Source organism: Trematomus bernacchii, unplaced genomic scaffold (genome assembly GCF_902827165.1).
Source record: "Trematomus bernacchii unplaced genomic scaffold, fTreBer1.1, whole genome shotgun sequence".
NCBI classification, from domain to species: domain Eukaryota; kingdom Metazoa; phylum Chordata; class Actinopteri; order Perciformes; family Nototheniidae; genus Trematomus; species Trematomus bernacchii.
This window is the reverse complement of record NW_022987720.1, coordinates 22,294,091-22,318,428: the sequence shown is the minus strand read 5'-3', so window position 1 is coordinate 22,318,428 and position 24,338 is coordinate 22,294,091. Positions and strand designations below refer to the sequence as shown.

The 24,338-nt window shown below is 39.7% G+C and overlaps 2 protein-coding genes across 3 annotated transcripts; one reads left to right on the top strand and one right to left on the bottom strand.

Annotated features, from left to right (window-relative positions):
- Positions 1-827: 827 nt before the first annotated feature.
- LOC117492205 (GTPase IMAP family member 8-like) lies at positions 828-6,152 on the bottom strand. Its single transcript, XM_034142322.1, has 6 exons — positions 6,039-6,152; positions 4,401-5,120; positions 3,416-4,129; positions 3,216-3,337; positions 2,451-3,121; positions 828-1,921 (listed from the first exon to the last, which is right to left on the bottom strand). Exons 1-6 carry the CDS (start codon positions 6,049-6,051, stop codon positions 1,627-1,629), a joined length of 2,535 nt encoding a protein of 844 aa, XP_033998213.1. The 5' UTR covers positions 6,052-6,152; the 3' UTR covers positions 828-1,626.
- Positions 6,153-6,963: 811 nt separating this feature from the next.
- atad5a (ATPase family AAA domain containing 5a) lies at positions 6,964-24,070 on the top strand. 2 transcript variants are annotated; one of them, XM_034143850.1, is made up of 22 exons: positions 6,964-7,329; positions 7,895-7,958; positions 8,074-9,812; positions 10,616-10,694; positions 10,824-10,988; positions 12,033-12,165; positions 13,483-13,725; positions 14,283-14,428; positions 14,657-14,807; positions 15,102-15,422; positions 16,008-16,104; positions 17,247-17,329; positions 17,411-17,547; positions 17,630-17,807; positions 18,298-18,465; positions 18,594-18,836; positions 18,931-18,995; positions 19,926-20,115; positions 20,601-20,728; positions 20,818-21,653; positions 22,614-22,772; positions 23,455-24,070. In XM_034143850.1, exons 2-22 carry the CDS (start codon positions 7,905-7,907, stop codon positions 23,531-23,533), a joined length of 5,394 nt encoding a protein of 1,797 aa, XP_033999741.1. In that variant the 5' UTR covers positions 6,964-7,329; positions 7,895-7,904; the 3' UTR covers positions 23,534-24,070. The 2 variants fall into 2 exon arrangements, with proteins under 2 accessions (XP_033999741.1, XP_033999740.1); XM_034143849.1 differs by having other exon boundaries at positions 10,610-10,694.
- Positions 24,071-24,338: the final 268 nt, after the last annotated feature.

Genomic DNA, 24,338 nt, shown 5'->3' with positions numbered 1-24,338 from the left:
GTTATCATCATCAGTGTTGCATCATAATTTGCTTAAATACAAGTACAAATAGTATGGTCTTAAAATATTCCACTACAAGTAAAAGTCCTGATTTAAATGTTCTACTTCAGTAAAAGTATAAAAGTAATTGTATCAAAATGTAATTCAAGTACAAAAAGTAAAAGTACTCATCTGCTCAATGACCTGATTCAGGATAATATAAAGTAGGCTACAGGAGTATTATCAGCTAAATGTACTTCAAGTTTCAACAGTGAAAGTACTCGTTATGCATCTTTTCACAGTATGTTATGAGGGTTTTAATTCTATCATGTTTACACATTTAAGAGCATTTCAGTGTTGTAACTGGTCAATTTTGACCAAATGTTAAATATACTGTCGAGATTAATATTAAATGGACTACTGCATTATACTATATCGGCATGTGTGTTTTTATATTTACAAAGTAACGAGTAACTGTGAGCGTTAAAATAAATGTACTGGAGTAAAAAGTATGATATTCACCTCCGAAATGTTGTGGAGATGAAGTATAAAGTACAAAAATGTCAAAAAAGTACTTAAGTACAGTACTTGAGTAAATGTACTTAGTAACTTTCCACCAATGATCATCATAGGCCACATCAGCATTATGGTTGCCCTCATTTGGCTAGTTGTAACTTTAAGAGTATATTATATATATATACTTTTTATAATATTAAATACTTACCTCTGCATTCAATTATTATTGGTTTTAGTAATAAACCACCTCTGAGAGCAGAAGTCTAGGGGAATTAAATGCAAGCAGATATTCAAGTGTACAACAATAGTACAATTTATTTTTTAAATGAGTTCCATAACAAAACACATGATTGTCCATTAATATAAAGACGACTTTACAAAAAAACAGTGGCCAAAGAAGGACTCAGATATGTTGCTTAATTAATACCACAGAATGACAATACCACACTGAAACATCCTTCATTACAAGTTAAGGTCCTTTATTCAATGTTATCAAAGTAAAATAACTGTGTTAGCATCATAAATCAAGTATCTAGCCAACTAAGATGGTAGTCTACCTATATGCAAAAATAGTGCAAGTAAATAAGTAAAAATAGTAAATTAGTAAAATTGTGAATAAGAGCAATAAGAGTCTATATACAAGTGATTGGAATATGATATATTAGATAAATCATTTCTAAGTTGCAGCCAGATGAATGTTATGGATGTTGTTTCAAAAGTTCAGGTTTTTAATAGTCTTATGGCCTGTGGGATGAAACTGTCCCTGAGTCTGGTGGTTAGTCCGGATGCTGCGGTATCGCCTGCCAGACTGATATGTGGGGGAAATTCTGAATCTTTAAATGATTTAATGTTCTGCATACAATTAACGTTTTCTATTCATGATATGCTATAACATGCTTTTTTACACTGTTACAGGGAAGACCCGAAAATATAATCTCTGCATTGACATCATTACATAATCACATTAAATAATGAACATTAAACATAACATACATAGTATTGGCTGCATCAGAAAGTAATACAGCTAGATAATCACCAATTTTCTGGCAGGGTCCAACAGTGTTTGGAAAACTGTGCTTTCTGTGCACGTTTTCTCTTTTGTTACCATAGTTACCAGCCTGCTTGTGTGTGCTAAAAAGACTGCCTGCATTTTGTTTCTTCAATGTGTGTCAAGACCCTGCCATGGACAATAGAGTCTAACTTCCTTTGTTGATGTTTATCTGACAAAAACCTTGTCATTCGTTGATGATTGTCGTCTGTCAGGACGCTTTGGTCCAACATCTCCACATCACTGGCTGAAATACTCATGCTGTCGACCCCAGAGGTGACATCAGAGCCCCCAAATCTAACGCTCAGCCATTCAGTCACTTTGGCACGTTCTCTTTGACTCCAAAATGTGCCCCCAACTTCTATGGGAACATCTCCACTCACTGAAAACAGAATTTGAATAGTGTAACTACTTTTGTTGGAAATGGTCTGGATGTCAACGAAAAATGACCAATGCCAAAATATTGAAAATCCTTCAATATGTTGTCTAAAATGTGTGATGATTCCATTCTCATGTAAACAAAACAATATTGACGTCAGCAAAAATAAAATAAATAAAGTGTATGATAAGTTGTTAATGTAAAAATTACAAGACATTTCGATACATCGTAGGTTGAGACAATGGCACTAATATAATCAAGGTCATGTCTATTGATGGTATGATAAATCGGTAACATAAAATCTGATTGAAGTCATGTCCACATACAGTACGACAGGCTAATAGTGTTCAGATTATAAAGGTCTGGTCAATATGTTGCACGTTAAGTTGGTAACATAAATGTTATTGAGGCAATAACCACATTTAATACGATAATTTGATAACATTGTTATCGTGACAGGCCATATGGTCTATCTTACATTTTAAAACAATTTAAAAACATGTCCTAGATTAACTGAGTAATAACAAACTCATGCTCGGAGTGAAGGCTCCATCCATGCTTGCGTTCATCTTCATAGATGGTACGATCGGTTCTTCTGGTTCTTGTGCAACAGCTTTCAACATCCTGTCGATTAGCTCCTGCTCCCTCCTGTTCCACTCCTCTTGCCACTGCGTTGGTTTCTGCTTGTTCCCCATTTTGTCTTCAGCGGCAAAGTATTGGCCCTTGTTTCGTGTTATCATGTCAAACATTTTCTCAAACAGCTGTATGATAGGTAAAGCAAAACAACCATATGGATTGCAGTTCATGGCATGATATCTGTACCCACACTTTTCCACCAGCTGTTCCAGGTGTTCGCCTTCTGTGGCAATGTGCTCCTCAATGGATCTTTCCTTGAGCCAGTCTCCCCAGGTAAACAGCACCATGCAGTGCCTCCAGACACTGTCACCGAATGGCATCAAGAGCTCAACCATTGTTTTGTAGTCATTCTCTGTAAAGGTTTTGAAAATGGGTACAACCAAGAGAAAAGCATTAGGACCAGGAGCACACATTGAGACGCTGCGCAGAACTTCAGTCTTGAGCCAGTCAGGTGTGATCTCGTCTGCAAACCAGCCTGGTGCCTCAACCACGGTGATGTTTCGTCGAGCAACATTTCTTTCATGTTTCTCACACATTGTGGTTCTTCTCTGATCTTGGAATTCCTGCATAGAAGTAACCAAACAAAATAATATGACAACCAAAACAGACTTCAACAATCAGATGTTTCCCCCGAAAAAACCTGTAGAGGTTTGTTACCTTCTTCATCCAAGCTGTGCCAAACAGCTCTTCAAAAAGGATCATGTTTCCTGCCATACCCTTCCCAGAGTCTTTCGGCCCGATAAGTACAACCCTATGGTCAGTGATTGTCTGCGTCTCCCCTTGGGAAATGTGAGTTTTTTTTCAATTAGAAATAGTAATAATAATTAAATTAATCATACATTCAGTTTTTTTATTACCTCGAAACAACTCTTTGAGTATTCTTGCTTGTCTTTGGGCCGTCTGACGAATACTTTTTGCCTTCTTGTCTGTAACCTCTTTTCTTGCCTCCATCTGCTCAGCACGGCCCAGGTTGACTTCAAAATGACCATCTTTGTTTCCTGCCCACATCTCTTCAATCTTCTCAAGGAGCTCCGTTACCTGAGTCTCGTCACTGTGGTTTTTGTTATCCAAGACATGATACATGTTCCCACACTTCTCCACAAGCCACTGCAGACCCTTCTCACTCTCAATGCGCTCTTCCACAGTCTTCACTCCCAGCCAGTCACCTCTGGTAAACAGAACAATTGTGTGCTTCCAGACTTCATCCGTGAACAGACTCATGTGCTCCTGGACCGCTTTCTGGTATGTTGCGTTGAACGCGGATGCCAGGCCGACAACAAGGAGCACTGCGTGGGGTCCTGAAGTGCACAGATGCATGCTGTTTTCTATTTCAAGTTTATTAATCTCGGAGAGCTCCTGAAGGGTGCCGTTGTATAACCAGCCTGGAGAGTCAACCACTGTGAGCTGCCTATCTGCCACCATGCTGTGGTTTATTTCGCAGCACACAGTTGTTCTCATGTGAGTAACAGGAAATGCATATTTCCTTAGAATGGTGTTGCCTGCTGAGCTCTTGGCTGACCACTGTGCACCAACCATCACTAGCCTCAAATGTGTTGGGGGAGTTTTGCCACCTAGAGACAAAGTGGAATTAAAAGATATTCAGACTTGAGGTTTTGTGCATCATTATGTAATTGTCAGGTTGACCATCAAGACTTTTTTAACTATTCAAACACCTAAGTCAGTAAAATCAGAAACTTCTCAAAGGGAAAAAAAGAGTTTAAATCAATCTAGGAGGACGTGAGGTATCTTTGCAGGTATCATTTGCGTTGTAATGTCAAAAGGCTATTGATAAATGGTATCTTCGTCATATTTGTCTGCATTTTAGAGACATTTCTGACTTACCTTCAATCAGGGCTTTGAGTTTCCTTCTTTTTGCCTGCACTTCGGCAAACCTCTTTGATGCTCTTTCAACGATTGCTTCCATTTTCTCTCTCAGAGCACTCCCATCAGCAGCATCAATAGAATAGTGACCAGCAGCATTTTGTGCAATCATTGCCTCTATTTTCTCGAAAAGCCTTGTGACCTGAGTCCTATCCTGGTGGTTGCTGATGTTGAAAACATGCTTTCGGTTTCCACATTGTTGAAGAATCATCTGAAGTGCTGGCCAGAAAGGGATGTCGTATTTTAAACTTGTTTTACATGGATCATCTACAGTGAACAGCACAATGGTTTGATCGAAGACTCCTTTATTGAAGAGTTGCATGTGCTCTTCTAGGGATTCCTTGAAAATGTCAGAAAAGTCTTCTTCTAAAGGAATGACTAGAAGAAATATGTGAGGCCCTGGGGGACACAGATGGACGCTGTTCTTGATTTCTATCTGATCCAGCTCTGGGGTGTTTTCTCGTGGGTAGTGGCACCACCAGCCTGGAGTATCAACCACAGTGACCCGTCTGCCATGTACCTCCCGCTGACTCACAACACTCTGGGCAGTTCTTCTGTTGGTCTCAAAAACACTTTTGCCAAGTATGATGTTGCCAGCTGTACTTTTAAAACTGGGGTCACTGGTTAATACTCTTCCACCTAATAACACAATCCTCAACTCTGGAGGGTGCTTAGTTTGCCCTGTAAGAGATATAACACATTTCCCATTTACATACATGCATTATATAAATCTAGAACATTTTCATGATCTGTCTATTTGCATGAAAAGTATAGCTTTGACAACAATGTCATTGCAACATTAAATTCACTAAAACACACATCTGTCATCAGGAAATCCTGCTGTGAAGGACTGTCAAATACCAGCTTATACAAGCAGTATGGCTTGTGTGATGGCAATATCAGTACATAATGAGAAGTAAAAACTGTTTTGTCTTTGAGTTTAAATCATATATCTGCAGATCTACCGACAAGCTCAGTAAAATGTGTGAAATGAGCGAGTGATGTTGGGTTTTTATACACATTAATAGTGAATGCACAAACTTACATTTGCAAGGTAATAAACATATAGTGCATTAATAATCATCTATGAGCGAGAACAGCATCTTTAAAATACAGCTGAGTAATTCAAGGCATCTTATCCTTATTGTGTACCGACATTCATTTAAACACTAGCATGATTACAACCTCCTCACAGAAACTGGAACTGGAAAATCCCCTGCAGATCTGGAAATTTCAATCACACCTAATAACCTTTTCCCCATATTTACAGCAACAAACAAATGCTGATAACTCAGGAAAAGTATTGTTTTATTATTAAAGTTTAATTCAGATTCAATTCAAATAATAAAACAATTCCTCGTGATTTTGAAAAGCCTAAGCAGGGATAAAAGCCAGCAATTAGTTTCAATAAACATAATTACCTTGACTTTTTCTTTATTAACAATGTGTAATTGTCTCTATTAAACAAATACAATGACAACAATGTGATTAACAAATCAATAAATAAACACTTGTATTACATAAATGTCCTAAACAATGCAGAAAAGGTTGCAGAACAACATTATTGTCCTAAGTAAGTCATATGAGCTTAAACTTTACCTTTTGTTTCCATTGCCACTGTTGACTTTTCTGCTCCAATCGAGTGACTCTATTGAAAATAACTCGGCTAAATCCCCAGCACCAATGCCAGATTCACTGTTTATGCGTGTATACGGATACGGGAGATACGGATAAACAGGAAAGTCAAGTTTGCCTAGTATATGATGTTATTAAACCTCTGCACACCACTCTGTTTTACTTGAACAAGAATATGGGTGTGGTTTGTTACATTGGACTCGTCATTTTTTACTTTTAAAGCTATGAATTTGGTGCTGGAAATTGTTTTAATTAGTCAGTTAAATACAGATCTGATTTCACAGTAACCTCACATCCATGAACATGCGAGATTGACTTCGACTCTGCATTTACCTTTTACCATTACAGACACTGTGTTTTTTTGGAGACTTTGTTTCACAAAATGGTTTTGCGTAGTTTCAGATCATCATTAAAACAAGTGCTGCTTATAAATACACTCATATAATTTATTTTATCTTAAATGGACACATTTTGAATAATTAATAGGATTAATTTACTTTTGCCATACGTATATTAAGATGCATACAGGCTGCTTATTGTATGTAGACCACCCAAAGGCAAAGACCTACTTAAACAATATTTTTGAACGCATTACTTTTACTTGTAACAGAGTATTCTTTTTTTCTTTGGAATTTCTCATTTTAAATGAAAAATCTCAGTACTTTGGATTTATTTATAATGACAACGTATCATCATTTTGAGTGATCAATAAATTGTCGCAGCCAGCAGAGGGGACTGTCACTTTTCCCTCTCTATTTTCCCTCTTCTCCACCCGCCATCTTTGTTATGGGCAAACAACGTCCGGCGATGACGTAGAGATGTTCTCTTTTGTGATTGGTGGAAATGGGTCATGCCAAAGGTCACGTATATTTGGCGCTCTTCATTCACTAGTAATCTGGCGCGTTTTTGAAAGAGCAAAATACGTCAAGAAGAAACATGTTTTTGAAACCTTACTCGGAAACAATGGGGATTATAACCGTTTAACGCTTTCCTCGGTGCTTTAATATGTCCGTCGCTGACATGTTGGAAATGTTTGGACCACTTTTGGAAGCTGTGAGGAGCGGAGTGTGTTTGAAAGTAGCTTCCATTGAAGTCTGCTAGCTTGTTGTTTTACAGAGACATTTATAAGTCTAGTGGCAACACACACAGCTGTCCGTCTCACACAATGAATTTATATTGTTTGTTCACATTCTCGGGGAGGTGAATAAGTAAGAGAAAGAAGAAGACGAAGTTGCAGAAGGTTCTGTTTTTATTGGTAAGTATTTTCCTTTATTTGTATACTTGCTCGTCATTTGTCACAAACACTGGAGGAAGAAGCAGTTAGGCACAGGGCGCCATGTCAGGAATAATGATGATGCTATTGTCAGCTGTTACTGGCTGTCCGTGACGCCTATACGATTTATACTAATATGCTGTTATAAACACTTCATACTAACTTCCTGCATTGTTTGGTATTATTGCTTTTTTACAGTACTGTTTTGTGTAGGACTGTTTACACTGTCGAATACCATGGCGGTAAATTGACTAACACTAAAATGTATTGATTTGATCATTTGTATATTCTTATTTGAAACATCCAAATACATTTTTGTACAGTGTTGTGTTTTTTCACTTTTCTGTTGAAGCAAGAAAGATTATTGAAATCTATAATAATAATAATAATAATAATTGCCGTGTTACTTTTGATAAAGCTTCCTAACTTCTCAGGGCAACTCGTTTTAATGGCATGGGATTTAGACCACTGTACTAATTTGAATATAATTAGAGTTCCTCTCTGCTTTATTCTCCAAGCACATAACAGTATTTCCCTTTTGATTTAGGTCTCTTCAAATGATGGCTGGTGTTGTGGCTATGGCATCTGTCATTGAGGACTTTGACACCCAGGTATGTCTATGACACAGATCTGTCCCATATCTAAAATGCAAAGCAGCTTTTGGGAAGTGTTCTTATTATTTCCTTTTGCATTATGTAGTTGATCATTTTGTCACTCCTTTTACAGCCTTGCAAGAAATCTCACAAAGATGGCGGCAGTCCTGTTGTCAAGACGATCAAAAACTACTTCTCTCCTGTGCCCAAGCCTGAGGAGAAACCCTTTTCACCTCCGCGCTCCAACAACATCATGGACTACTTTAACCGTAAAGCTCCGTCCTCGAAAGAAAAGACCAGCTCACCTGAACTGTCAAAAGAGAACTGTCGGACTTCTCAACCTGCTGAAAAACACACCAGCCCAGAGGCAGCAGTGAAAAAGCCATCACAGAAACGGACTAGAAAGGCCAGCAAAGTTGCAAGAAAACTTGTGGAGGCTGAAACCATAAGTTTTACAGAGGAACCAAGCTGCCTGATTGTAGAAGAACAACATGAAATCAGAGACTCGGCATCAGAAGCCATCAGCAGCTGTGGTGTTCTTGGCAGTGATACAGCGGCCCTGATCGCCCAGCTTAGTGCTGAGGCCTGTATCACTGGGGGGGAATCAGAGAGTAATACCACTAAGACTGTCAGTGTTGAGCAGGCTGAAGAAGATGGTTCCAAATGTGGAAACGGTGTCAAACCTAATCTGGAACTGATTGGTATTGAATTATCTCCAATTTTACCATCAAAAGATAAAGCAAAACGAGTCAAAACTGTGGCACGGAATACTAAGAAGGCAAAGCACTCAGAACCAGAGGAGAACGAGAGCTCCTTGTGTGATGTTAGTATGGAGGTCAATTTGGATGAGGCCTCTCAGTTAAACCACAGCACTGTCACGGTCTCCTTTGAGGAATTTGTGCGGAACCAGGACAAGAGGAAGGGTGCAGAGGACAAAGAAGATGCAAGTAAAATCACACCTGAGGCAGAAGGAATAGTCTCTGACCAAATGGAGATCCTTAAAGCAGAGGAAAATGTTCTTTCAGGAGTGTCACCTTTCCATGTCTCGCCCAGAACTGTCACCATCCAGGCAGAGGTGCATGTAGTCTCACCTAAACACCAAGTAGCCAAGGCAGGAGGAAAGTTAGCTACAATCTTCAACAGGAGAAAAGGTCAGATGAGCCCTGCAGAGGTTGTATCGTCTCCTCACACAGAGTCCGGACACCAACTTCCTTTTGCCTCTTTGACTGTCAAGCGTAAATCTAACGTGGTTCTTCAAGAGGAAGACTTGGAGCTGGCTGTGATCGAGAGTGAATCCACACCACGGAGCAGCGAGGCAGTGAAGAAGCAGTTCATGGCTGCCTTCAAACAGCCCGGTCTGGATGGGTCCAAAAGCAAGCCTGGAAAGAGCCAGGGCAAGCAGAAGCAAGCTGGAGAGAAAGCTGCGGATGATGCAGACAAAGCTGCTGAAGAAGTAACTCCACCCTCTGCTGAGCAAGTGCCTGCTGCCATGCAAGAAAATAAAGTGGCTAAAAAGAAACAAGCAAGGAAAGGCAGAAAGAAAGCTAAAGAAGGAAAGGATGCTCCACCTGCTGCTGAAGAAACAGCGGCCACAGTTGTTGAGGTTGATGATGAGCCTCCCATCACTTCAACTCCCTCCGTCCCAGAAGCGAGGAGATCCAGGAGAGAGGGGGCAGTAAGGCAAACTCCCGAAGCCCCCCCAACATCCCCTATCAGGAAAACCAAGAAACGAAACAAGTCAAAGGATGCGGCTGCTGCTTTACCTGCGGACAGCCCTGCACATATTTCCACCTCAAAGACACGCAAGTCCAAACATGGAGTCTTCTTATCGGAGGTTGTGTGCTCACCTGACACACAAGAAAGTCCAATAAGGTGAATGAGGATGATTTATTTATGATTGTATATACTGTTACACATGCATTTATACACACCTGTAACCGAAGGTTGTCATGTTTGGTCTCTTATTGAAACTGTTTTAAAGAGGTCTAGATTCAACTGCATGATCACTTAAGGATGGAGTGTGTGGTGCTGTTGAATAATATTGGATCATACAGGAAAGTGTTTCTGTTGTTTAGAGTACTCTCATTGTATAGACAGAATAGAACAATTATAGAAACACTTATCACTCAAATACAATTGAGCAGCACTAAAAACGACATAACGTAAACATCTTTCTTAAACACAGTTTGTGCTAACACTGAACATCATAACCTTCATAAATATAGCATTTATCAACAGACTGTTGTGTTTTTCTGTTCCAGGTGTGTTTATGCATATGTGTTAGGGCTGCTCAATTAATCGTATTTTAATCGCAATTACGATTTTGGCTTGCAACGATTATGAAAACAACATAATCGAAATAAAACGATAATTTTTTTAAATTTATTTAAAAAAATAAATAATTTGTATTGGTTTTTCAGTTGATTTATACTTAAAGTTCAGGGTAATCAACTGTTCAAAACATACTGTTCACATTTTTTTTTTCAATAAATGGATGTTTTCAAAGTAAATGAATAATCGTTTTTAATAATCGTGATATCAATTATTGACCCAAATAATCGAGATTATGATTTTTGCCATAATCGAGCAGCCCTAATATGTGTGGTAATGTTTTTTTTAAAGATTGCTGGTTTTTTTACGTTTTAATTCAATGTTGTTTTCTTCAAAAGGATTAGATTTACCAGAGTCCATAGAAATGTTCCCAAGTCCAAGGCTGACAGTGAAAGTAGCACCAACACCTCTTTAGCTACTAAAGTAAGTACAATTGTGTTTTTTTTAACAGATCAATAAACTTAATGAATTTATTACCAAATGGAAAAACACATTTGAATATTTTTTTAATGTGGGCTGTAGATGATGAAGGAATGGTTTTATTTCTTTCAGCCATCAAAGGACTCTAAAACAAGGAAGCAGGCAAAGAAGTTGGTGAAGAAAGCCAAAGTGATTCAGCAGAGTAAAAAAACTGCCGTCAAGGAGAAGGTCACCTTAAGGCGTTCGTCTCGAACTGAGGCCGCCTCCTACGACAAGAAGATCTACTGTGAAGACGAGGTACAGTGAAAGGCCACAGGATGAATCACTGTAGTGAAGGGGATGGTTTACATTATATATGTGGGAGGCTGTGGCTCAGTGGAATAGTGCGCTGAACTTAGTGCGCCGAACTTTGAATCAGCGGGTAGCAAGTTCGAGTCCCACTGCAGTCAGCATGTCGTTGTGTCCCTGGGCAAGACACTTCACCCCGAATTGCTCCTGTGGGGATTGCCCACAGTATTGAGTATGTAAGTCGCTTTGGATAAAAGCGTCTAACATATGTAATATATACATGAAGAGTCAATGACGCCATGACGATGATGATCAGATAAACAGCATCTTTTGATTATTTCACATTGTGTATTATCTTTCCATTTTTCAATTGCACATTAATTAGGGCTGCTCAATTAATCGTATTTTAATGGCAATTACGATTTTGGCTTGCAACGATTATGAAAACAACATAATCGAAATAAAACGATTATTTATTTTTTTATTGGTTTTTCAGTTGAATTATACTTGAATAAAGTTCAGGGTAATCAACTGTTAAAAACATACTGTTCCATTTTTTTTTCAATAAATGGATGTTTTCAAAGTAAATGAATAATCGTTTTTAATAATCGTGATATCAATTATTGACCCAAATAATTGAGATTATGATTTTTGCCATAATCGAGCAGCCCTAACATGAATGCATAAATACAGACTAGCACACATTAGGGTAGCAACCTTGTTACAGTTACATTGACCCTGTTGAAACATGCACAATTTATTATTCACCATCAAATCTTTTAGCACTATCGGTTGTCCTTCCTTTGAGAAAGTGCATTTTAGCCCAATATGAAGCATGTGCAATCACACAACCCTCAATGGCAAAGCAGCTTAATAAGGCATGGTGTAGAATAAGTGTTTCACTCTTATTTGGGATTTGTAAACGTAATAAGCTCATTTGATCATATTTGAACAGTCGCCCCATGAGCTGTACATAAACACTTGGGCCATTTAGGGACTTCCACAATGAGACAATTGTGTATTCACTTGTTTTTCTTATGTTTGTCGTTTCAGAACTCTGTCATCTGCGTGGAGAACGAACAGACGGTCACTCCTCAGACGCCAAAAGAAAAGAGTAAAAGCAAGAAGCATTTACGGAGTCTGAATGAAGTTCTGGGGAAAGCTTCATCTGCCAAGACTAGCCCAGGTAGTCTTTCGTATTTGAATCACCATTTTCTGTTCAGCTTTTCTTTTTTAAATCTCTCTGAATACAAAATCAACCACCAGAAAGTGGCTGAATCCATAACCACCGACTTGGAAACATTGGTGTGTAATCATCTAATTCATATTTTCATCCAAAACTTTACTCATTCTTTGAGCATCAGAACATGTTCCAAACGTATAACCTTAAGCAACACACTTTGTATTACTCGAATGACTTTTCATAGTCCTTTTATTTTCTTGTTTGGAATTGCAGAAATATAAACTCAGTTGATCCTTATGTTTAGAGTTTTCATAAAGCTTGGGCTGGCCTTATGTAACAAGTACAATCTAGGAAAGATGACACATTGGTAGGTAAGTAGGCCGTACACATGTGGCACAAGCAATAGCTCACGACTGGCCGTGGTATATGGTCATTATATCACAGCTAAGGGGCGTGGTTACAACACTAACAGCTAGCGAACATATTAGACAGAGAACGTTGATCCATTATTTGGCTATTTATTTACATTCATTTGTATGTTGCCATTTATTGTGCACCCACTGAAAAAATCCAGCATCAGTAGAATAGCTTACGTGGTTACTTGTATAGGCTGAGGTTGTTCTAGGCTGTTGCTTGGCGTGGCGAGAATATTGCTCCACTTTCTCCGGTCCCCGAGATTCGGCTTCCAGTAGCTCTGGAGAGAGCTTTCGCACCTGTGGCCACTAACGGTCATAATTTCTCTGCTTTGTTTCAAGACCCGCATCAGAAAGCTTTTGAATGGTGATACTTTTCCAGTTGGTCTACCTGCTCTTCACGTAGCTCTGCATGTCGTCGTTTAGGTGCTTTCTGGAGATAGGCACTCCTCAATCCACTCCTCCATAGTAAGGCCACCCCGGAGGTCGAAGTTAACCTTAAATGTTTCCATCTTAAGCTTAGTTAGTTAGTTAGTTTCGTAACGGACTTAATGTAACAGTTGTAACGGTTGTAGCTTTTCTCAGACGCGGAGGGATACTGAAAAGTAACTACAATTCTACCTGTGATGTACGCTCATTATATCACGGCTAAGAACCAATCAGATTGCTTGATTTGACTTGTCCGTTTTATAAGTGGGTAGTATAGGTGAGTGTGGATGTGTTACACCTGTATGAGGAAGGGTATACATATATACTCCTGGAAGGGAAGATCATCAAACAAAAATACTGAGTCACAGCTCTCAAATATGGCAGCCTACAAATATCTGACTTTGTGCTCTCTGTGATATCACCTTTACCACAAACAATAGAAATGTCTTCTAATGGTGCGGTATTTTCTTCCTCCAAGGCTCCAAAGGGGCCGCGCTGGGCCAAGAGAAGAAGGTCCCCACAGTGATTTCCATCTTTGATGAGAGCGGCTCTGAAAACTCCCAGGATGACGAGCAGTTCAGGGCGCGCAGAGATTTCTTAAAGAGCGGTCTGCCCGAGACCTTCAGGAAACAGATCGCCAAGACAACGTCAACCAGAGAGGCCTACTCGCTGTCCTGCTCCTCCTTTCAGACTGTTACTCACATCCAGCAACAACCACAAGGTGAGCTGTTCCTTCACAGACATACAAAGGTTTTCATCTCCATTTGACTTTTCTTACACTGCATTTCAGAGACACATTTTAATCTCACCTCACATTATTTATTTGATAACTTATATGTGTTGAGTGTTCAGATTAATAATGCAAAACATAATTTACATCATGATTTATTTGTACAGATTACAATTGCATTCAAATGATCTCTTTGTAGACATCACAAGCCTAAAGAAATATCCCTACCTTCACCAGCTGCAACATATTAAAGTATTGATGACTTTAATTCAATTATATAATATACATTATTCTGAAATGAGCCATTTATCCAAAAGCTCAAGTGCTTGTGCAAATACTTTTACTTTTGTAGCTATAAATACATTTTGACGATAATACTTTCTAATGCAGGACTCTAACCTGCAACAGAAAATGTCTACACTGTAATATTGCTGCTTTTACTTACATATATGACTTAATATATTATTATTTTTGTTAATAATGACTGGTAAGTTGATAATGAATCAAGACAGGGACGATTAAAACCTGTTTTTGTTGTGTTTTGACAGACTGCCCTCTTTGGAGTTTACTATGGCCCGAGTCTTCGTTACTGTGTCACCTGAAAGAGCTTTGGAGCCAAACATCAAACCCTCCACCTGTGAGCGGCTCCCTCTGTGTGAAGACACAACCAGACCCAAGAGCCTTTTGTCAACGGGTATGCTGTATTTATTTGTATTTATATCTGGTTTAAAATTACTACCTCTCAGCAAGTATAGCTGTGTTGTTTTTACAAAGAATTTAAAAGGCTTAAATGCTTATTTGTCTACAATGGGTGTGTTTTGTGCTTTGTAGTGTTGTTTGATTATAACTTTTTATCCATCCAGCTACAGTGGTGTTAACCAGCAGACCCAGTATTAAATAAAAGTACATTTGTTCTTTGAAGGGTTCTGGCTGGAGGCCTGAGATCTCTGAAAGTGTTCGTCGGCTTCTAACGGAGGAGATCAGCACCGCTAACCCTTCCTTCGATGTTGAGATGTTCCTCACTCGCTTCCTAAAGAGACGCGCTGACCACCAGCAGCAGTGCACGGCCTCAGGTCAGTCTGACAGGAAGTTCATTCACTTGAGAGTTTAAATGTTGAGTTTCAAAGCATCAGGTTGCAGTAACAGTTTATTTCAGGCTGGGTTAAAGCTTGACGTCACGTAACATCTTGACTGCATTAAGTATTGACCCTGTATTTCTGCATCCACAGAAAGAACAGTTTCTTGAAAGTTCATGAATGTTACATATATCAACATTTTCAAATCAGTTCAATTCATGTTTACAAATGAGCCAAAATAAGTACATCAATCTAAATGATTCTCAACATCCTGTGCATGTCACTAACTAGACCCTGAAGCTGAAACCAGAGTCTCCAGCACCACACCGCCCGCTGAACCAGTAGTAGGGAAGAGGAAGAGGAGGGATGATGAGGGGGAAACGACCGCCAAGCTGGCCAAGAAGCAGCGCGCCAACTGTGCCGAGGAAAACGTTTCGGAGCCCGAGCCAACGAAAAGACGAGGACGCCCGAGACGAGCTCAGAGATCGAGGACAGAGGACGCGGCGAATGAGAACTCAAAGCCTTCAGCCAAAGGTGCTGCCTCCCCGTCTGTAGATGACTCTGTGATTGAGGTCGGTGACTCGCCTGTCGGAGAGAGCGCTGGGAAAAAAGGTGAGCTACTACATTTCATGGTCTCCCCAATTTGATTGAATGATATCTCTATCTACTCAGTGTGCAAACCTTAGGATCTACATAATACAGAAAATCAATCCATGGGAGAAAGAAAAAATCCTTCTCTTACCTGTATTGCTATTTTTATGTTTAGATTGTTTTGGTGCGAGTTTCCAGATGTGGTAGATATCAGCCATTGAGATGTCTGCCTACTTTTTAATGGAACAAAATGGCACACACACATTTGAAAAGCAGTGTCTCTTTCCAGAAATCACGACCCTGTTACTCAAAGTAATCCTTGAAACCTTGGTTAAATTATTTCATATAAGAACTATTTTCTTTTTCCAAACAACACCTGGAACCCTAGGAAGGAAGAAGAGGCCTGAGCTCATTTATTGTCGTGTGTAGTTCAGTAGATAGAAAATAGTTACTTTTGTTTAAAATGTGTTACTGACATGACAACTTTCATACATATAAGGAGATCAGTTGTGTGCTCATTATTAAAATAGGTGCTGAATTGATCCAGTTGCTGTCTGTACACTTCATTGGCTGTTGTCAGTAATTAACCAATGATTCGTTGAACAGATGTGATGAAGGAGGACGTGCTCTGGACGGACAAATATCAGCCCCAGCACTCCAGTGACATCATCGGCAACACCGCCTCAGTGAGGAGGCTGCACAGGTGAGGAGATAAAACTGCTTTCATTTGACTAAATAACTATTATCTTTACATTTTAAGCTTTTAATGATTTCAAATTGAACTTTGAATTTCATATTTACGTCGTTTTCACAATTAAAGATCTTTGAACATTTATGAATATAACTTGTCTGTCTCTATTTGTATTTGTTAAGCGGGAGAGCAGTTTTTGTTGACTGTGCAGATAACGCATGTTTTGAATGAAGCTTCAAACTAGGCTGAACAGCCCTAAAGAACAGTAAACACTGTATTTGCTTTAAACTAGGGATGCTCCGATCGCCAATTTTGGGGCCGTTCGCCGGAATCAGTATCGGCCGATACAGATCGCCGATCCGATCCTGAGTGGGCGGGGCCTATGGGGATCTTCCATTTAAAGTGATGTTTAAAACTCAGTTAATGGGGCTCATTCACTGGTGCTTCCACAAACAACAACCAACATAATTATTACATTCAAATGAAGTACATTATTCAAGTTTACATTAACTTTGGATAATAACACGGGAGAAATGAACGGAAGCGCTCTCTTTTCCTCTCTCCCCTTCTCTCTCCCTCCTGACAGCCTGTCAGTATCTCATGCAGCTCACTGATCCAGTAATGAGTGACCCAACAGTGAAGAATACATATATATATATATATATATATATATATATATATATAACTAGTTTAGCTTGTTCCAGAGGTAGATCAAATAGCTAAGTGTGTTAGGTCTAACTCTTAATGTGTGTTCTGCTCCGCTCACCGGTCCGTCACAGCGGGTGGAGCTGCAGGATTTCTGCTTCACACACGTTGCATACCGCTATTTTATTGTCATTTTCAGACACTTAAAATACTGCCAGACTGGTGAAGCCATTTTGGCGAGCTTGTTTTGCCGCGCACAGAGAAAAGTGTCATGTATTTTACGTCATCATTTTACGTTATGCGATCGGCTCTCGCGATCGGCATTTTTAGAGAGCACCGATCGATCGGCAGAGAGTAAGTATCGATCGGAGCATCCCTACTTTAAACTGTAGCTCTTTCATTGTAACTGCAAGTTACACAAGTTTGCACTATATGTGTGTGAGACCACTTTTGTTATTGTCTCAGGAACTTTGGGTTAATATTACATGTTTTTTTTTTCTTATGTACAGCTGGCTGAAGGGATGGAAACTTCGTGCAGATCGGGAAGAGAGAAAAAATCAGAAAGAGAAGAAACGGGAGGAAAGCGGAAATGGTAGGAGATTAGATCATTTGTTCCCCTAACTTCTCTCTGGTGGATGGGTGTGCTGACTGCATGATGGCTCTTTGTGTCCAGACTCGGAGTGGGACTGCGGAGAGGAGGACTCTCAGGAAGGAGAGGACACGTTGTGTAATACGATGATCATCACCGGACCCACTGGAGTAGGGAAGACTGCAGCGGTCTACGCCTGTGCCCAGGAGCTGGGCTTCAAGGTACAGAAGCTTCAAAGTACACAACTGTAACATCTGTGAAAGAATTGTCTTCACTTCCTAACGTCCTCTCTGGTCTTCCAAGGTGTTTGAGGTGAATGCTTCGTCTCAGCGCAGCGGCCGTCTGATCCTGTCCCAGCTGAAGGAAGCCACTCAGTCTCACCAGGTGGACAGTCAGGGGGTCAACGCACACAAGCCCACCTACTTCAACAGCTACAGCACAAGCAGCAGCACTGGCCCTCTCAAGCCTGGATCCTCGCCCAGTACGTACAGACACTCACGTTTATAGCACCGGGTCTAAAGGATTTGGGCGGTTGTGTTTTATGCACATTTTGGGAAACTTTGAGAATGACCATACAGTTTAAAAATGATTTGATTTGGGAATCAACTTGAGTGCACTTTTAGAGAAAACTCGGAAGAAAACAACCCAGTTGGTTAGCATCAGACCGGAGCTGAAGAGCTTAGTTGAATGGCATTTTATCTAATGCTATATTTATATTATGGATTTGTTATTTAACTTTACACCAATAGGCTGTATGCGACAAACAGTCGGTATTCATTGTGAAGCTATAAACGAAAAGTCCCTAAATGTCACAAGAGTTAACGGGTAATCTTCTCATCTCCTTTTTCGGTAGTGATACATTACAGAAAAAAACTAAAATGATATATTAGTTACTATATTGATTGTTGAAGTAATATAATGAATACAAACTTTTGGAAGTTGATCAATGATTATTTTCTTTTTTCTTCCAGGAAAGTTTAACTCTCCTCGCAGGGTGGTTTCCTCTCCCAGGAAACATCCACAGTCCCCAAGAGTTGCTCGGAAAGGAAACCTGGCTCCAACCTCCTTAGCTAACTTCTTCAAAATGGGTCGACCCACCGATGTGGAGACACCCAACACCAAGAAGAATGAACAAACGGGTACATTTCACCTTCAATGTGTCAATTGTTGACTTATATGATGATTTAACCTTCATGAAAAGTTATCAGCACTTTAATAATAAGATGTTTGCCATTTCTTCCTCTGTCTCCTCCATCTTTTCATATAGCTGCTTCCAAGAAAGTCATCAAAGCAAAAGAATGTGCCATCAAGCCCAAAGCCCCTGCGGTGGATTCACCAGCAGCTACCACCCCTAAAGAGAAGAACAGTGAAGAACAGAGCAAGAAGACGGCCACCTCGCTGATCCTGTTTGAAGAAGTGGATGTTATTTTTGACGATGACTCAGGGTTTCTAGCTGCCATCAAGACTTTTATGACGACTACAAAGCGGCCAGTTATCCTCACCACCAGCGGTGAGTAGAAGCAGAAAGGTCAAATGACTCGCAGTTTGCTCTGTGTTTATTTATTTACGCTCTGAGTTCAAATCTAATCCTGCCTGTTTTGTAGATCCTGCTTTCAGCTCCATGTTCGATGGCGACTTTGAAGAGATTATTTTCAAAACACCCTCAATGGTGAGTGGATGATTTCTAAACCGTGTTTTTTTTTTTTGGCTTATTCACTGAATGTGGTGATTTAATTTTTGTATTTAATTATTTAAATATTATTATATATATATATATTTTTTCTAATAATTCATCCAAAAAAGAAAAATATATAATTCATACACACAAAGATAAACAAAATTAGTAGAAGCGGGAGGGCTGAAGCATAGCTTATGGGAAGTAGCCCTCCCGTGAATCATCCTAATATAACATTGGCATTATTGCGTAAAAAACGTATAGAAATTAAGGAGTACAAAGAATTAAAGAAAACTGGGAAAAAAATTAATGGAGGTTAGGGAAAAAATTAATAAATGCATATATATATATATATATATATATATATATATGAAAACTAGATATAGGGTCATTTTTTGCACATGTCCATAGCAGTTGACTATCTTTTTTGAAAAGGAAAATACTATATATAAAAATATATATATGTACACATGTACTTGGCAAATAAATAATAATAATATATGCATATAAACATTGTGAACACTTATTTTCAAGTTACTTTTTTTACATTCATATGTTCACACATACACAGAATATACATAAGCACCATATGTTCAGGTGTATAAGTACACAAATGCACTCATATACACCAATACAAATATTACAAGGCAATTTCTAGGGCTGAAATAATAATTCAACCGCATAACGATGAAAAGAAATAAGAAGATAAAAAGTAATGTAAACAATATTAAATAAATAAACAAACTGGGAAGTTATTACTAAAAAAATTAATTGATTCTGGGAATACCCAATATTTGTTAGCCGGAGTAATCTGCAAATATAATTTTTTTGATTTGATTGATGCAAATAAAGTATGAGAGGTCAGAGGTATGTAGTGTTTGTGCACCAGTCAGTTATGTATTGGTCCTTCTCTCCCTGGTGCAGTTGGATGTGAGCAGCTTCCTGCAGCTGTTGTGTCTGACGGAGGACGTGAGGACAGACGTCCCGGACATCAGCGCTCTGCTCAGACTCAACGGATGCGACATCAGGCAGAGTTTACTGCAGCTGCAGTTCTGGACACGCAGCGCAGGAGGCCGCCACCTGACCAGGCCACTGACACACACTGGCAAAAGTGGTGAGCTCTATTTATTTTCGAGTGTGTCAAAATATCATTAATCTTTCTTCTTGATCAGGAGGGAGATAGGCTTTTCCATCCCTTCTGTATAACTACCTATTCTGCACTCACCGCCTAAAATCGTTTAAATCACTCGCAAAGCAATAAACTGATTAGCTACAAACACAAAGTAAAATAGAACAGAAGAGCTTTTTCTGTTGACCAAAGTCTAGACTTACAACCAAGCATTTGCTACCATGGCCTGAGTTGAAGGTCCCAATCCGCACAGCAACAGGTCTTTTATTGATTTTGAGATTTGAACTGACTTGTATTGTTTCTCCGTGACAGTTTTATATTTAGTATTTTTTTTACAGCATAATTGGATTTCTATCTCTCTTGTCATTTTGTAAACCGCTGTGTAGAAAAAGTGCAATACAATAGAATATGTTATCATTTTTATAAACGACTTTTTTTAACCTGATGTTATTTTTCCGCTTCATTCGCAGAGCTAAAGCCAGAGGCTGATGAAGAGGCAGCAGGCGTGACTCTCCCTCCCTGTGAAAGCGGCTGCACAGAGAGCATGCTGGGTCTTCTGAATGTGGAGCCTGAGCGAGACATGTGGGAGCTGCTCAGGGTAAAACATTACATTACCACAAACACTGCTTAGATGAAGAACATGTACCAAGTTGAGTCCTTGATTCACCCTGTATGTGTTGTCAACAGGGTCCGGGCGAGGAGACGTTACGCTGGGAGCTTCTGACTAACTGCAAGCATCGAGGAGTGGACCTGCTCTATTCCAACATGGAGACTCTCTTACCTCTACCACACACACAGCTGACTACCTCCACATACAAACCGGAGCCATCTGTCTCTGCAGCACAAGAACATCCTGCTGATCCAAAAGAGCTGCCATCACATACCAGGTTACTACAAACCTCAGAGTCTGCAGATTGCTCCGAAGACAGCAGTCCAGTGAAGATGTCCAACAGAATGAAGAAGAACAAGAAGCGGCACTGTCTACCTGAAAGGGACGGACTGAACTCCGACTCGGAGTCAGAAGACGATTTTCTATCCCTCTGCAAGCCGCAGGGCGCTCCTCAAGCGAAGGAGGAAGTCAAGGAGACTTTGGTTTCCCAGAAGGTGAAGAGAAAGCCTCTGACTCCTGAGGAGCGGCTAAAAAGTCTCCCCGTCTCGCAGTGTCTAGACTCAATAGCTGACTTTTTCGACAACATGTCGTACATGGACTCCTTGCTTGTTGGGGGTGACGAGCGCAGAAATATGTCCTCGCTGGGAGCGGTGCTGAAAGACGGGATGACCGAGGAGTCGCGGCTGGAGTCTGACAGAGAGAGCTGGATGAGAGCAGAGCGCATCATGGAGATCTCTGCCGCTGTGGAGGCTCTGAGCTTCAACAGGTGTCGGGCCGCAGCAGTGGAGACCTGGAGGAAAGCCCAGCAGCTGCAGGGGGAGCTGGGAGAGCAGGCGGCGGCAGAGCTCACCCTGCCTGTAGCTGCTCATTGTGAGGGTTACAGCTTCACCCAGGACGGCCCCTGTCAACCACAGTGAGTGATGCTTGTCATTTCACAACTTTTTATAAACTAATGCACTGTGGTGTAGGGCTGTGCAATTAATCGTATTTTAATCTCGATTTTGGCTTGCAACGATTACGAAAACAACGTAATCGAAATAAAACGATTATTCTTTTTATTAAAAAAAATAATAAATGTAATTATTTATTTTTTTTAATTATTTTTTTTATTGGTTTTTCAGTTGAATTATACTTAAAGTCCAGGGTAATCAACTGTTAAAAACATACTATTCAATTTTTCTTTTTCAATAAATGGATGTTTTCAAAGTAAATGGATAATTGTTTAATCGCACAGCCCCACTGTGGCGTAGTCAACATGGTCAAGGTCGACATTGGTCACTGAATGAACAAATTCTAACCCCAACCAGTTAAACCTCTGAGCCCTAAAGCTAACCCTGAACCCTTTTCACAAAAATATACAACTCCTTAAGGAAACAGCTAAATAACAGCTAGAAATGGGGATATCTCAAAAATGTCTTTAGAATAATAGTTGTAATGCCATAAATCATAAAAATAATAAATACAAATGTTTCACTTTGCCTTTCCCAAATATTGAGATCTCACCATGTCTAAAGTGTATAACTATATATATTTGTAAAAGCTATACTTGCATCCTCTCGTCTTTGCTCCGGGTAATCTTATATGTTGTTACTTCTCCTGCTGAAGTGCTTGTCTCCAAAGATTAGTTCAGGGACATCTGTTGATGTTTTTAAAATGTCTTGATATGATGTGTTATTTAACTTATTTTTGTGGGGAAAAAATAAAAGATTATTTTCAAAGCTACAGAAGGGGTTGCGGGGCTCATAAGGACCAGTTAAGATAAGATATACTTAATTGTTTTGGGCTTCAACGCCACAATGTAACCATAGATCGTCAAACATAGACTCATGCATAAGAAGTTCAAAGGCTGATAAAGTGTTTCGATGTGTTCCAGGATGGCCCAGCGGAGGAGGGAAGTGATGGACAGTCTGATGTTCAGAGGAGTTTCTGGTACTCTGGGAAACAGACCAGCCGCTGCTCTGGATTATTTACCCGCCCTCCGCACCGTCTGCAGATCAGAGCAGCTGAAGGAGCAGGGCAAGGTTAAACGAAGGTGAGCATGCAAAAACAATAATAAGCTATGTACTTGGCCAAAAGCACTAGGGTCTGGGTTTAAAGCATGGATGTATTTTAAGAACTGAATACGACGGAGGTAGGGCCTCATTCAGTCCTATGAGAACTGCTCCGGCTCATGAAGACAAAATGGCCTGACGCTGTTGAGAGCAAAACCTCACAAATTACCCATCATGCCTGGCTGTCGAGAGCACAAATACCCGTATGTGCGCTCATAGAGCATGCACAGTTGAGTTTTCCATTAAGCCCCGCCTCTGATCTCCCGCTCTCGGCTTAGTAGCATGAATGGAGAGAGAAAATAAATCTGGATTCAGCTTTTAGCGCATTTTACAACTTTTAAAACCTAATGATATAAATAAGGGCTATAAAAGTGTTCTAACTGGGTCGTTTATTTAGTTTAAAAAAAAACGTTATACTGATTTCCCAATGTAACTCAACGGGAGAAAGTGTTTTTGGGCCCAGTGACGTCACGGACTGACACAAGTTACTGCTGTTTAGGCCACTACGAATATTTGCCTTGGTGTCCGGCACACTTCCTGGGGGCTTGGTTTAAAGTTATGATGTAGGATTTGATTTTGACACAAAGTGCATATAACTGACGGACTACAAATACATGTGTTAAAGTGTAAACAGAAGACTAAGCAGTTTTTTCCCTCCTCTAGGTTCCTGCACTACCTGGAGGCGATCAACCTCGGTCTAGACAAGAGAACTCTGCAGCTCCTGGCTGAAGACTTCCCCTGAACCACTGAGGGGAAAGCTCCATATGAATTGGCTATTTAATTGGAACACTTTTGTTTTTTGTGTCTGCCCCTTTGTCTCTTATGATTCGGACCTGGTCAGAGGTGTGTGCGCACAATGGATGCCGGGTGAGGTTTCCACATATGTATTCCAAGATGGAAATGACTGAATCACTGAATACAGAACATGTATTCTCACCTGAAGGGCGCACAGCTAAATCACCTCAAATGTTGTCACATCTTTAGAATGCACTAAAGAGTTCTACTTTATATAATGTTTGTAATATTAAGCGGTGTGTTTTTGTACAGTTGTGTTTTATTCGTAGAAGCCTCATTTATAATTTTCTTTTGGAAATTGCTTTTGAGGCGCAAATATGTTTCATTGAAGATTTGTATTGGATTCACATGTAAAATAGAGGTTGTAAAGGATGGTATACATTGTTATTCTCCACACAAGTTCACCTACATCACCTTCACACAGTGACTTTTTTTAATTTGTTATTTTTTGCTTGTTTTTTAACCTTAAATATGTACACATTCACAGTGGATTTTTGTTGTGACCAAATAAAGGTTTATAACAACTCAATAAATAGATCTCTGTATGTGCTTGAGGTGAGATGATACAGTCAACAACATGTTTCATGCACTGGTCAATTGTTAGGGTTAGAAAAGTGGAGAAAAGTCATTACAATTACATTATTACATTTTTGTTTTACTAACTTCGTTTATTTGCGTCTTTAAATCTTTCCTAAAATCGCCAAAAGTCAGCTTTAGACATGCATTTGCATATATAAATATAACATTTCCGA

Bases quoted from the DNA above. Each gene is read 5' to 3' on its own strand.
- LOC117492205 (XM_034142322.1), bottom strand. The intron at 3,338-3,415 runs GTAATAAAAAAA...ACATTTCCCAAG, and splicing joins ACTCAAAGAGTTGTTTCGAG to GGGAGACGCAGACAATCACT. The intron at 1,922-2,450 runs TTTGTTATTACT...GTTTTCAGTGAG, and splicing joins GCCTTCACTCCGAGCATGAG to TGGAGATGTTCCCATAGAAG.
- atad5a (XM_034143849.1), top strand. From the start codon at position 7,905: ATGATGGCTGGTGTTGTGGCTATGGCATCTGTCATTGAGGACTTTGAC. The intron at 10,695-10,823 runs GTAAGTACAATT...TATTTCTTTCAG, and splicing joins ACACCTCTTTAGCTACTAAA to CCATCAAAGGACTCTAAAAC. The intron at 22,773-23,454 runs GTGAGCATGCAA...TCCCTCCTCTAG, and splicing joins CAGGGCAAGGTTAAACGAAG to GTTCCTGCACTACCTGGAGG.